At 42.3% G+C, this 14,040-nt stretch overlaps 1 protein-coding gene across 1 annotated transcript in view; it reads left to right on the forward strand.

Moving 5' to 3' along the window:
* Positions 1-14,040, forward strand: part of csmd2 (CUB and Sushi multiple domains 2) — a 204,016-nt gene that overhangs the window by 11,131 nt on the left and 178,845 nt on the right. The window contains exon 2 of the mRNA XM_067256225.1: positions 5,119-5,335. Within this exon, the coding sequence (XP_067112326.1) occupies positions 5,119-5,335 (217 nt within the window). The remainder of the gene's footprint in view (positions 1-5,118; positions 5,336-14,040) is intronic.

Below are 14,040 nucleotides of genomic sequence, written 5' to 3' on the forward strand. Positions count from 1 at the left end.
ACGACCACAACTGCAGATGAATGATGTCGCTAAGGGATATACTGTATATGGAGCGGAAGGGGCTTTATCATCTTCTTGGCACACACGCACACACACACACAAAGACACACACACTCTCAAACAAACGCACACACACACTCTTCCTTTAATGCATGGTGGAGTGTTTGAAGTACTGTACGCTTCAAGGCAATAGAAGATGAGTTGCTTTTCTTGGCAGCTGTCTGTGGTAGTGACACGGTGGTACTGGGTTCAGAACCAGATGAACTCCAGGTCTATGGTAGTGACGGGGTGGTACAGGGTTCAGAACCAGAATCCTGTCTTCTTTGTAGTTGAAGCAGCTAGAAAGCTGGTTTAGTTCAGGCCTGTCCTCAGTGGGTGAACCAGAGAGAGAGTGAGAGAGATCTTTAATAATATATATATTTTTGTATTGGGCAGTCAAAACCAGTTAGCCACCAGTTACACCGCACTGGACATTAGGAACCTATTCAGTCTCACTCATATTGACCAGAGAGAGATAAGGAGACATAGATAAATGAAGAGAGAGAGAGATTGTGAGAGAGGGAGTGGAAGAGATACATCTATAATTTTGTAAGAGTGTACCTGAATGCCTCCAAACAAACAGAGAAACACAGAGGTTTAATCATAATGAAGATAAAACCTATTGGAAAAAGTTAAATCAAGTTACATCACAAACGTGAATGTTACCAAATTCTGAATCCCCCCCCTAAAAAAATAAAAAATAAATAAAGATCTTCATGATATACAGAGTTTGTGCTCATAACCCGGCAATAAAAGTCGCCATTGAGATACATGGTTGGCTAAGGAAAAATGAAAATGCAGACACTGCAGATCAGGTGAAGTTGAAATAGAACAACATTTTCTACTTCAATTGGGTTTAATCAGTTCACTTTAGATGAGAAAACACGCATTGTTTTAGGTGAAAACATAGAAACAGTTGAACTAGCATAAGATCAAAACATGAGAGAAATAGAGGCTCACATTATACCAAGCAGTTGAAACATCTTGTTGTAATATTATTTTATATGTTTTATGGTGTAGATAAAATAATGGACATGTAATATTTGTATGTAATTGTGAATAATTAGTTTTTCTTTACATACACATATATTTAACTTTGAATGTTATCATTTGTTTTTATTCTAGTTGAAATACATTGTATTATTAATATCATTGTAATAACTATTGCAGTAATTATTGTTATTTGTTGTATTTGTTACAAATGTAAATGTATTGTAATTTATATATTTTCAATCTTGTACGGCTTTGGCAACAATGTTAACTCATTCATACCAATAAAGCATTATTGCCCCCCCCCCCCACACACACACAGACACACGCACACACACACACACATAGAAACACACAGGGCTTTAGGGATCTGCTCAAATCTCACCATAAACTCACCTCCAGTATTTGCCAACAGCAGCAGATTTGCTGTTATCTCCCTGTGATGTCACACCACTGATTTGTGACCTCAGCAGGAATAGGCAATGATACTCTCACCTAAAATACCCTTCTCACTCACTCACTCACTCACTCATTCACTCAGTCACTCACTCACTGCACTCCCGCTCTGTATCTTGCTCTTTCTATCCCTCTCTCTGTTTCTCTCTCTCTGTTTCTCTCTCTGTTTATCTCTCTCCCTCTCTCTTTTCCCCATCTATCTCTCTCTTTTCTACCTCCAGAGAGGGCAGAGAGGGGGCATACAGACAGAGAGGGGCTCTGTCTGTCTGCCAGAGTACCGTACAGTGTTCTTCCATTCATCAAAGTGTCACAGAGCTCCGCTGCAGCTTTTGTGCTGCCACTAAACAACCACCAACCCCCACACACACACATCACATTACACACACATATACACACACACAGAGGCCATTGCAGTTTATCCCAAGAAGGTCAGACAGATCTCCCTGTGTGCCCGTGTGTATGAGACAGTGACAGTGATGGGAAATGCCAGCTGGATGCCAACGTGGGCATTGTTGAATGAGGGGTTAATCAGCTGTGCACCAATCCTAAAAATATTTTCTGTATTTGTGTGTGTGTGTGCATGCGTGTTAGCGTGTTTGCGTGTACTATGCACTCTCAACATATTTTGCAGTCAGGCTCTAGGGCTGGTACATCTGAGACAGATCAACTTACTTCATGACTCACGTACAAACACACACACGCGCACAAACAAATACACACACCCACACACAACCAGGGTCCAAAAAATTAAGCAACTCCTCCTTCAACATAAATCTAATTTACTTTCAGTCGCATCGTCAAATGGGCACTAAACACCTGCATCCTTGGCTTCTGAACTTTAGTGCAAGTGTCTCTTTTTCTTTGCTCCCTTCCCCTCAATTTTGACCGTCTTATACTTTTCTGTGCCTGCAAAGTGTCACTGGTTGTGGCCAAAAAAGCTCTAAAAAGCCCTTAGGTGATCTTCCTCATGATCTATGGATACCTATTGATTGGAAGAGTTGCTTGGCTTTGCACAGGTGCCGTAGACAGCTGTGGCAGATTATAGATTTGTATACCTCCTCTAACCTGTTTGACGGCTAATGCTAGCCATAAAACATCCTATTCACATGTTTAGTTAACTCTTGCATGCCAGGCAACACATTCTTAGTATACTCTGTTCATGCTTTGGTGTTTTTCTGTGGTTTGCTACAGCATGTGTGTGTGTTCATACACACTTGCACTGTGTTCACACACACTGACCCATTAACAATTCACTATACCAATAACACCCACCAACTAGTATATCTATGAAAGAAGGACACAGCAACTCTCCTCATCTCTCCCTGAGACACACACACACACCAGGCTATTTAGGGATAATCCAAACAGTATCTCTCAATAGTGAACTTTCTGCTCTTCTCTCAGTTCCTTTCTTGTGTGTTTTTATGTGGGAGGATACCTAAGAGCAGATAGAGGGGAAATCTGGGGTGTGTGTGTGCTGGGGGCGGGGGTGGGGTGGGGGGAGGTGTCAAGGCTGCCATTCTAGCTGCTTTATTACTGCTCTCCCTGCAGTCCATGGGGATAAGGCATGTTCTGGAGTGAGAATAAGGAGGGAAGAAAGGGAAGGATAAGAGGGAGGGGAGGGGGGTTGGAGAGAGAATGGAGAGAGAGAGGGACAGAAAGAGGAGAGATAGAGTAGGGAGGGCCTAGGGTGAAGGTAGAGGGATAACAAGCAAGAGGAATGGGAGCAAAGAGGTAACAGGTATGAACAAGGTGGGGGAGATGAGAAAAAGAGAGAAAGAAAAGAGAAACAATGATGAATAGAGGAAAATAGAGAAGACAAATGAAAGTAATAAAGGTTAAAAGAATGAGGTAGAATGATAGGTGGAGGGAAACGGAGAGAGGAAGGGGCCGAAATAGAGTCTTCCTATGAGGGTGACAGATGAGGGAGAGGGAGAATAATAGGGAACAGAACAGGTAGCTCCGACAAGAAGTTTGAAAATGTACAATATCTCCCTGGAGGGAGTCTGACAGTTTTCTCAACTCCACAGTTTCAAGGACGTACACATAATTATTTGACAACAACACTTTGTTTACAAGTTTCAGAACAAACTAATTAACATTCAAGCTTATTTCTTTTTTGTTGTTGTTGCATAATGGTATATTAATTCAATGTGTTACTATGAGCGAGCATGGTGTCAAAAGATTTGACTAATTCAATAGTGGGGGTTGCTTGTCTAATGCGACTGTAGAAAAAGCTGTTATCCTCCTGTTATTTATCGCTAATTGCATCTGAATCATCAGCCACTGAGATGAACTGAACACCTTTACAGTAAAAAGTTAGTCATAAAATAACCACTAATACTGTACCTGAAGATTTACATTTTCCATCATAATGGAATGTAAATCATTTTCAATGCAAATCTTTAGTACCACACAGAAATCCTGCCATCTTCAGCTACATCGTAGATTCAGCATCAGTGCTGGAGTCTGTAATTAACTGGACAGCGTCCAAATTAAATTAAAACACTCCCTGTCTTTCCCTGGTTCCCTGGCATGGTTAGCGTGATGACCGGTGACTGACAGGTGTGGGGCTCACATGCAAGTGTGTGGTGCTGGGAACAGACAAGTCTCTCTGCAAATTAACTTTGACATTAACCTTGCTGTGTATCTGTGGTAGCCATCACTGGGAAGAGGGATCAGTTAGACAGGGGAGGAACCAGCTAATCAGATGACTGATGATGGATTAGCATCGCGCTAACGCACACACTTGCGTGCACACACACAAAAGCACACAAATATACATGAATATGCACTTGGATTAGCATTGGTCTAGCAACACACTCACACACACGCACACTTTAGTATAAAAAAAGGAAAATCACCAAAAAAAGAGAAGGAGAGAATCTCAACACATTCCAGGCCTAGACAGAATCAAGCATTCATTTAAAGTCTGACTTACAATAGTTCCTTCCTGCCCTCATTCGCTCCTTCCCTTCTTCCCTCCCTCTTTTATTAACTCTTTCGCTCTGTATTGGAGAAGCACCCCACTCACTGACTAATTTAAATTTAAACTGAGAAGGATAGTTTAGCTCCAGAGAGGTGCTGCCAAAAAAAACTATATACAGAAAAGCCCAATGAATGTGAATGACAGATAGAGATAGAGAAATGGAGAAAGAAGGAATAGAGGGGAGGGACAAAGACAGAAGAGGGAGACAGATGAAGGCTTCTTTCCTTTCCTTCTCTACTTGTTACTGTGGGAACAGGTGATGGAGAGATGATGAGTGTAGATAGGAGCTGGCGGTAAGCGTCCAGATGCTAACCAAGATAAGTAATGTTTCACAGGTAGACAATAATTGGACATTGGCGGCTTGACTCTAACATTAGTAGATTTTGGGTTGTACGTGCCAATTTGTGTCTGTAACCTTTTGGGGGTCTTTGTTTGAGTCTGTGTGATAAGTGGTGTTTAGTTTTGAAATGAAAAACAGCTCCATGACTTAACTAACCCTAATTCCTTTCTCCTTCCATCCCAATCTCTTTCTCTCCACCACCCCTCCTACATAAATCCCCTCCCTTCTTCTCTCCTGCCTTCCTCTCTCTTACTTCCCCCTCTCTCCCCTTCTCTTTGTCTTTCTCCCCCTCTTCCCATTCCAGCTCAGAATTGCAGCTACACCCTACACAATCCCAACGGCACCATAGAGAGCCCAGGCTACCCGTATGGGTACCCCAACTATGCCAACTGCACGTGGGTGGTGGTGGCAGCAGAGCATAACAGGATACAGCTGGTGTTCCAGGGCTTTGCCTTGGAGGAGGACTTTGACATCCTGTCAGTCTACGACGGCCCACCAAGCCCGGGAAACCTACGCACACGGTAAGACCCTATCTGAGAGGGGGGTGGTGGTGGTGGTGGGGGGGGGGGTAGTACTATGGCTATGTCGCTTTGGGGGGGTGGGGGTGGTAAGGGTTCAGACGGTGCTTTGTGGTTTGAAGGTCGCTGGAGTGATAAGGTGTTGTGGATTCCTCTGGCATTGTGTTGCAGATGGGCCTGATTGTATTAGAGGTGCAAACAGTTTTTAACTTATGGAGCTTGCTAATATTCTTATGAACAATGTATGGTAAACACAGAGGAGTTGCAGTAAAGCCTCTGTTTTAATTCAAGTATTATTTTCCATTAAGAAGATGCTTATGTATCTACACAGTCACAGGTCATAGGTCAAAAGTCATAGGTCAAATTGGAGGGTTACTGTAGCGGGATGGGCAGCGATGGCCCGGGACCAAGGTGTGAACTCGATGCAGATGAGCCTGACCTGGGCTCAGAGAGAGCAGGCAAGACAGTTTGAACTTTGTTACACTGTTTACCTTGGTAGTGGTGGTTGGCAAAGAGGGAGAGTAAAAGAGGGAAGGAGAGAGGATTTACATTTAGTCATTTAGCAGACACTCTTATCCAGAGCGACTTACAGTAAGTACAGGGACATTCCCCCAAGGCAAATAGGGTGAAGTGCCCGATTCCCTAACCGCTCAGCCACCTGACTCCCATAGATGGGAGAGACAGAGGGAGAGGAGACAAAGAGAGAAAGATAAATAGAGAAGGAGAGAGAGAGAGAGAGGACTGCATGCTTTGCCCTGCATCATCTCCATCTACCAAATGAAAGGAACAAAATCCATTATACTCTGTATGTTGAACTTCTATCTCTTCTTCTCTCTTTTCTTTCCTTATTCCTCCTCTCTCACTTTGCACCTCGGCTCACTTTGGGCTCGGTATTTCCACTGAGATGGAACCACCATGAGAACAGATAAATGACAGAGAGAAGAGCGACAGAGAGAGAGAGAGAGAGAGGAAGAGTGGGAGTGGGAGAGAGAGATAGAAAGAGAGAGGGAATGGAAGAGACAGAGATAATGAGAGAGGGAGGGAAGACCTTTAACTTAAAACAAATCTTTATTGGGCAGTCAAAACTGCCAGCTATCCACCAGTTACATCACAACAACCAGTTTGGATCTTACTTACTCACTCACATTGTACAAGGCACCCCTTTTCCCCCACACAGCAAAAACATCTTTTATCTTTCCCACCCAATGGGAAAGAGTGAGAGATAGAGAAAAATAGGGAGTGGGAAAAGGAGAGAAAGATAGAAAGATAGAAAAAGGGAGAGAGGGAGGGAGAAAGTGGGGATAAGAGGGAGATGAAGTAGGGGTGGGAGAGGTAACAATTCCGCCACTGCAGGAAAAACGTGGTCTAAAGTCAATGGCGCATTATTCAGATGCTATTTTAAGGGCGCAAGCTTGGTCCGTGCACACTGCTGGCGAGGCCAGGGTCTCCTTTCTGCAAAGCTGTTGTTTTGATTTATGGCGTGTTACATTTCTTCAATGTTTATACATTTACATTACATTTACATTTAGTCATTTAGCAGACCCTCTTATCCAGAGCGACTTACAGTAAGTACAGGGACATTCTCCCCGAGGCAAGTAGGGTGAAGTGCCTTGCCACAACGTCATTTTTTTTGGCACAGCCGGGAATCGAACCAACAACCTTCTGATTAATAGCCCAACTCGCTAACCGCTCAGCCATCTGACCCCCCATATAAAAAGTTTATAAAAAGATTTTCATGTTTCCTGTTTAACCGAAGCTAATTTGGGTGGGTTTCTTCTCCCATCTCCATCAGAATCAGAATCAGAATTCGGTTTATTTGCCATGTAGCCTATGTTACACAAACACGGAATTTACTGTGGCAGGAAGGTGCAAACAATAAACATATACGGGTCTTAAATTAAGTTAAAAAGTACAATAGTTAAACTAATTCCAAGAACTAAACAATTAAAAAAAAAATATATAGGGTAGGCTATATAAAAATAAGAATAAGAATTTGAATGAGCAGCATGAGCGAGCAATTTAGTGCAATGAGAAAACTGCTCTGCCTTTCCCATACAATGTCACTTATCTATCTGTTACGGCCCTGACTAGAACGTCGGTCTCCATGGCTGTGAACCGCTCCTGGCGTGCGCCTGGTAAATCCGCCGTTATAATAGCAATCCGCCATGGAACAAGCGCTGCTCTTAAAGGGAATGTGAGATGACGCTCTGATTGGTTTATTGCACGTTACGCCCAAACCCCACCCATTAGTAATGCAGCTACTTCGGACCTACCCATTTTAGATTTGCACCAGGCGCAAAGTCATTTATCCCGCCGGCAAAATAGCAACCGAGCCGGAGTCCCGCCCACAAAGTTACTTGCACTTTGCGTTTTGATACTTGCGTTTCAGATCGTCAAAATAGGGGTGTGTGTGTGTGTGTGTGTGTGTATAAGGCTCTGGTTTATATAGATGACAAATATTTCTGTATTTCCACAGTTTTTTGCTTTGGCAATAAGAACATTTGTTCTTTCATGCCAAATAACCCCATTGAATTGAAATAGAGAGAGAGAAAGAGAGAGGGGTGGAGGGAAGGAATGAGAGAGAGAGAGAAGGAGAAAGAGTAGGAGAGACTGAGAGTGATCACCCCAATGTTTGTTGTAGCATATGTCATTTTGCATGTTTTGTATTTTACACACACATTTATTTTCCTTTTCAAGCCATTTTATGTTGCTTGCCATGTCATAAGAATGTCATTGTCCAGAATGAACCAGTGTTGTACAGTGCACATGACAATGAATCTAATTTACTTTTTTGGGCTTTGAGAGAGAGGGGGTAGAGAGAGAGAGTGATAGAGAGGGAGTGAGAGAGAGAAATGAATGGGGGTGCATGACAGTGTCAGGTTGTTCTGTGTGTTAAACAGAAAGCCCCTGTAGAATGTTTTGTGTTGGACCGTGTCAGCAGGTTCTCTCTCTCTCTCTCTCTCTCTCTCTCTCTCTCTCTCTCTCTCTCTCGCACACACACATTTATCTCTCATCTATTCAAAGAAGACATTCTGGTACTGATTTTGTCCATGAGCACCATGCTGGTGCAATAGAAACATCTCCCTCACACTCTCATGAACTGTTTTCTGTCTACTCCCTTTGAACACACAAACGTAAGTGTGTGCGCTCTCTCTCTCTTTCTCTCTCACACACACACCCACCCACACACACACGTGTTAGATGCAGACCCCTGCTGTTCTTTGTTCTGTTATCTGCCTCTCCTGTCAGAATTAATTTCCCCTGTCTATTTTTGCTTTCTTTCCTGTACATTCCTCTATTCTCCTCCTCTCTTTTCTCCTCCATTCTCCTCCTCTGTTCTTTCCTTCTCTATTCTCTTCTCTCACTTTATATTCCTTATTTCTTTCTAATATGACCTTATGTGCCTACTCCTGCACTGTTATCCTCCTTCTTATTGGCCAGTAATCTTGGCCAAAGTTTCTCCTAGCCTATCTGGCTGCCTGTCTGTCTCTCTGCCTGCCTGTCTTCCTGCCTGTCTGTCTTGACACCTTGTTGGGGAGATGAGTCATGTTCTGTAGCTGGGGAAGGTTGAGGTCAAGTCACAGTGTGTGTAATGGCTGAGAGTCTTTCAAGAGTCAAATGCTCTATGACAGCCTCTCATTAAAACAGCAGGCCTTCTTATCTGCCTCACTACCTCCCTGGTTGACTGCCTGGGTGGCTGGTTGACTGGCTGGCTGGGTGGCAGGCTGGGTGGAAATATTTTGACTTCTTCTTTGGTTCAGGATATAGTCAAGCTATGAGAGATGGACAGTTGTGGATAGGAGTCTACATTGGAGAGAGTAAAACAGAAACATAGAAACAGAAAGACAGAAAGTGATAAACCCCCCTATTTTGACGATCTGAAACGCAAGTATCAAAACGCAAAGCACAAGTAACTTTGTGGGCGGGACTCCGGCTCGGTTGCTATTTTGCCGGCGGGATAAATGACTTTACATTTAGTCATTTAGCAGACACTCTTATCCAGAGCGACTTACAGTAAGTACAGGGACATTCTCCTCGAGGCAAGTAGGGTGAAGTGCCTTGCCCAAGGACACAACGTCATTCGGCACAGCCTGGAATCGAACTGGCAACCTTCGGATTAAGTAGCTACATTACTAATGGGTGTGGTTTGGGCGTAACGTGCAATAAACCAATCAGAGCGTCATCTCACATTCCCTTTAAGAGCAGCGCTTGTTCCATGGCGGATTGCTATTATAACGGCGGATTTGCCAGGCGCACGCCAGGAGCGGTTCACAGCCAAGGAGACCAACGTTCTAGTCAGGGCCGTAACAGATAGATAAGTGACATTGTATGGGAAAGGCAGAGCAGTTTTCTCATTGCACTAAATTGCCCGCTCATGCTGCTCATTCAAATTCTTATTCTTATTTTTATATAGCCTACCCTATATTTTATTTTTTAAATTGTTTAGTTCTTGGAATTAGTTTAAATATTGTACTTTTTTACTTAATTTAAGACCCGTATATGTTTATTGTTTGCACCTTCCTGCCACAGTAAATTCCGTGTTTGTGTAACATAGGCTACATGGCGAATAAACCGAATTCTGATTCTGATGGAGATGGGAGAACAAAACCCACCCAAATTAGCTTCGGTTAAACAGGCGTGGGAGAAAATTGCCACAATTGTTACAAATCATGTTCACATACATAGAGATTTCTCATGAAAATCTTTTTATAAACATTGAAGAAATGTAACACGCCATAAATCAAAACAATGTAACGTAGCTTCGCAGAAAGAAGACCCTGGCCTCGCCAGCAGTGTGAACGGACCAAGCTTGCGCCCTTAAAATAGCATCTGAATAATGCGCCATTGACTTTAAACCACGTTTTTCCTGGTCAGTGGCGGAATTGTTTTTCGGAAACTGCAAAATAGCACCAGGGAACGTTTGCGCCGGAACACGCCTCCTTTTTCGCTGAACCGCCCACGGGAGCGCAAGGTCATTTCGACGTGCGTCTGTAGAGGGAAAAGTCCGCTTTACGTCGAGTGCAAACTAGGAATGATACTTGCGTCGTTGACAAAGTAAATTGCGCTGGGTGCAAGATCGGGCCCAAAGTGAGAGATGGAGAGAGACTGATAGAGAGAGGGGAGTGGGAGAGACAGAGAGAGAGAGAGAAAGAGGGGGGGAGACAGAGAGAGGGAGAGAGAGAGAGAAAGAGAAATGTTGTACCTTCATTGGGGACCGCTTTGGCAACATTGTTTAACCTGAACTTTCATGCCAATAAAGCATATTGAACTTTGAGTGGGGGAGGGAGAGAGAAGGAGAGAGAGAGAGAGAGAGAGAGAGAGAGAGAGAGTCCAGATTTTCAGCCTGAGGGGCAGATAAGACCCAAATAAGGATCAGTGGAGTGTGGTGTGAGTGGCTGTAACTACAGAACTCTACAGCACTCTTTCCAGTGTATCTGTGTGTGTCTGTGTGTGCAGTAATTTGTTTGTTTTTATGTATACAGTGAAAAAAGCCAAATCCCTCCCGCCCTCCAAGCTCTACCTCTTTCCATTTCTCTCTCACTCTCCCTCCATCCCTCCCTCAGTAATGTAAACAGAGTGTTGTGTAGAGCAGCAGGGTTGAACAGGCCCCAGTGTGATTATTTCTAAGCAGTGGCTTGTCAGACTGCTGCAGCCTCAGCCTTTGTGCTCTCTACAAAGCTATTCATAGTTAGTGTATGGAGATAGTTTGTGTGTGCGTATGTGTGTGTGTACTAGGGATGTCCCCAACTAAGATTTTCTTTGCTCAACCAAGACTTGACTAAACACTTCTGAAAATCGACAAATCTAAATTTGAAACGTTTTTTTTCTTCTATAAATGTCACAATATTTTTCATCAAACCATTTTGTGTGAACAACATGTACATTTTTCTACCCAGCGCATGTTAGCATGCATTAGCGAAGTAGGCCAACTTACGGTTTTCAAGTGGAAGGAAACATCACATTCGACATCGAACTATGGAATATAAACCGTTGTTGGCAGAGTGTGCATTCAACATCTCACACTGCCATACGCCTGCTCGACTAAAAAAAATATTAGCCGACCAAGAACATATTGACCAAACAATCGACTAGTCGACTGAGTGGGGACAGTCCTAGTGTGTACGTGTTGGTGCAAACTTTGTACCACCATGGCGTTTTGTCTCCTTGCAGCCAGCCGCAAGTAATAAACTTCCTTGACTTCACCAAATATGTGTATTACTTGATAAAGAGAATGATCTAACACTTTCTCTGTGTTTACAAAATATATACATATATATATATGTTGTATGTGTGGTCTGGGGGGTATTCCAGGTAGCAGGTTTAGTGAAAACTTTGAGTTGTTTAACCCTGAAAAGAGGCTTACTCCGAGGTGTCCGTTCCAGAAAGAGAGGTAACGAAACCTTTTGGTAAGTTTCCATGGTAACTTACTACGTGAAACTAACCTGCTCGCTAGAAGGTTTTCCATGCCAAACTCTGCGTTTTTATCTACCCCCCCTCTTTCTGAGCCTGATAGCGTTGGCAGACTAGGGATATCCTTTCCTGGTTCAGCCAACCGATCTCGAACAAAATTTAATTCGCTTAGTTATACGCCGGGAGAGGATTTTAAGACTGCGATTCGATGTGCTTTAATTCCCTGATGAATACCTAGGTTAACGTTACCGTTTCCCGTCACAATCTGTAATGTATTTTAGCAACATTGTCAGCCCTTAGGCCAACATCGCTAATGTTACTCGCCGTGGACGTGCACTCAGAACTGACCAAATGCTTTTTGCCACTGAAATAAAGACAAATAATTGAAATTGTATTTGGTCTTCTTCATTGCCTACAAATAGAAATCTAACAATGAGTATGTTTATTGGCTATTGTTCCTATAATTTACATGATTCACCTGTGACCATGTACCATCCTGTAACTGGTGTTTCAGCAAATCTATTTCAACATCGTAGGGGGTCAATATTGGCCAAACAACTGAAACTAATTCCCCTATGGTTTGAAGGAAGATGGGAAACTGAACAGTGTATTAACATTAACCAAATAATGCCAATACCAATGGAATTACAGTTATTCGACTCTATGGGTTAAATCAGAGCAATAATGGTCAAAGTAAGGTAAAATAATATAATAATTTAATCATATTGCAAATGAATGAAATCAATGAAGGTTAACTCTTACCTACTCTACCATGATTATTGTAAACTAGAGATAGAAAGCAAGAGGTGAGGAAGAAGGAGTAGGACAAGCCAGAGCTGAGGAGAAGGTCTCAGGAGATCAAGAATCCACAGATGCTTCACAATTCCTTTTATACCCAAAACAACTAATAACACCACAATCTTGACCCTTACTTATCAACATGACTAGCAATGCCACAGTAAGTTACACAATGATGTGTGAGAGCCATCAAGTTGAGACTCCATCCAGTAACTCCAGATTTTACCATATGAGAGGTGGGGGCAGGTTGATAGCCTTACAAGATCAGCCTTTATTCTTCTGCCCTAAGTACACCATCTCTTGGTCAAAATAGAAAGTCAGCAAATTCAACAATTAATATTGATATAGATTATTGTTTCTCAATTAACATCACCTGTTACATGCATCCTCCTGTAACTGGTGTTCCAGTAAATCTTTTTCAAGATTATCCTTTATTATTCTACCCTAAGTAGGCCTACACCATCTCTTGGTCAGTTTTTGGCAATTCTTCATGAGGTGCAATTTGTACAACTCATTTACTTGTAACTGGGAATACATGGGATTGCATTACATTTCACAGTTCCACATGCAGAATTCACCTGCCATTAAATGAACATATCACTGTATACTGCATCCATGCTCTGTTCAACAGGATCAGAATGTGCAAATCGTTTTATATTCATTATTCTCATAATGTCAGTGTAACTGACAATTCCACACAAGCCTGTAAATAAAAGTACATGGGGAGAGAACTACCAGTAGCTACCATACATAATTCTCTGCATCCATTTTCTGCGGCAACAGTCAATGTTTCTTCGTCATCTTAATCATCATCGTCATCATCCTTTGATGAAAATATTAAGCAAATTACCAGAACTGCATTTTTCCATCTACGTAATATAGTCAATATAGCCAAAATACAAGAATTCCTGTATTTTGCAGAAATTCAATGAGGGGATCCCTCATTGAATTGCTCCTCCCAAGGTTTCTTCAATTTTTTCTCCTGCAGTGGGTTTTTCTGGGAGTTTTTCTTTGTCTTCCTTGAGGGTTTAGGTTGGTTGAGGGGCAGTTCTATGGGCGTATGTGAACCCCTAGACATGCTTGCGTGTAAAAGGGGCTATACAAATACATTTTGATTCGATTTGAAAAGCCTTCTGTTGGGGGAAACTGCTATTACAAGTTGAAATAGGCACCAATTTATATTTACTTTGTATCATGTCGATATATGATTAAAACCAAGGTGACTTCGAGGCTACAATCACAAGCGTAAAGCTTAAGCTAAATATGTCTTACCTGTTTGTAGTATGTTTTTATATTTAATATAACATTGAACATGCTATTTTATTAAGTCTCCCACTTTTTCTTCTGTAATATTAACGGTATGGACTGGCTATTACCACAAATGTATGCATTGACTTGGCAGTTTGTCTCCCACGCCAATTGTATACGCTGCTACAGCCGTGTTGCTTTTTTTCCGTAATATGTGCTCAGATTGAACACGAAATAAAACTTATATCTGA

The sequence above is a fragment of the Osmerus mordax genome, chromosome 18 (genome assembly GCF_038355195.1).
Source record: "Osmerus mordax isolate fOsmMor3 chromosome 18, fOsmMor3.pri, whole genome shotgun sequence".
In the NCBI taxonomy this organism is placed as follows: domain Eukaryota; kingdom Metazoa; phylum Chordata; class Actinopteri; order Osmeriformes; family Osmeridae; genus Osmerus; species Osmerus mordax.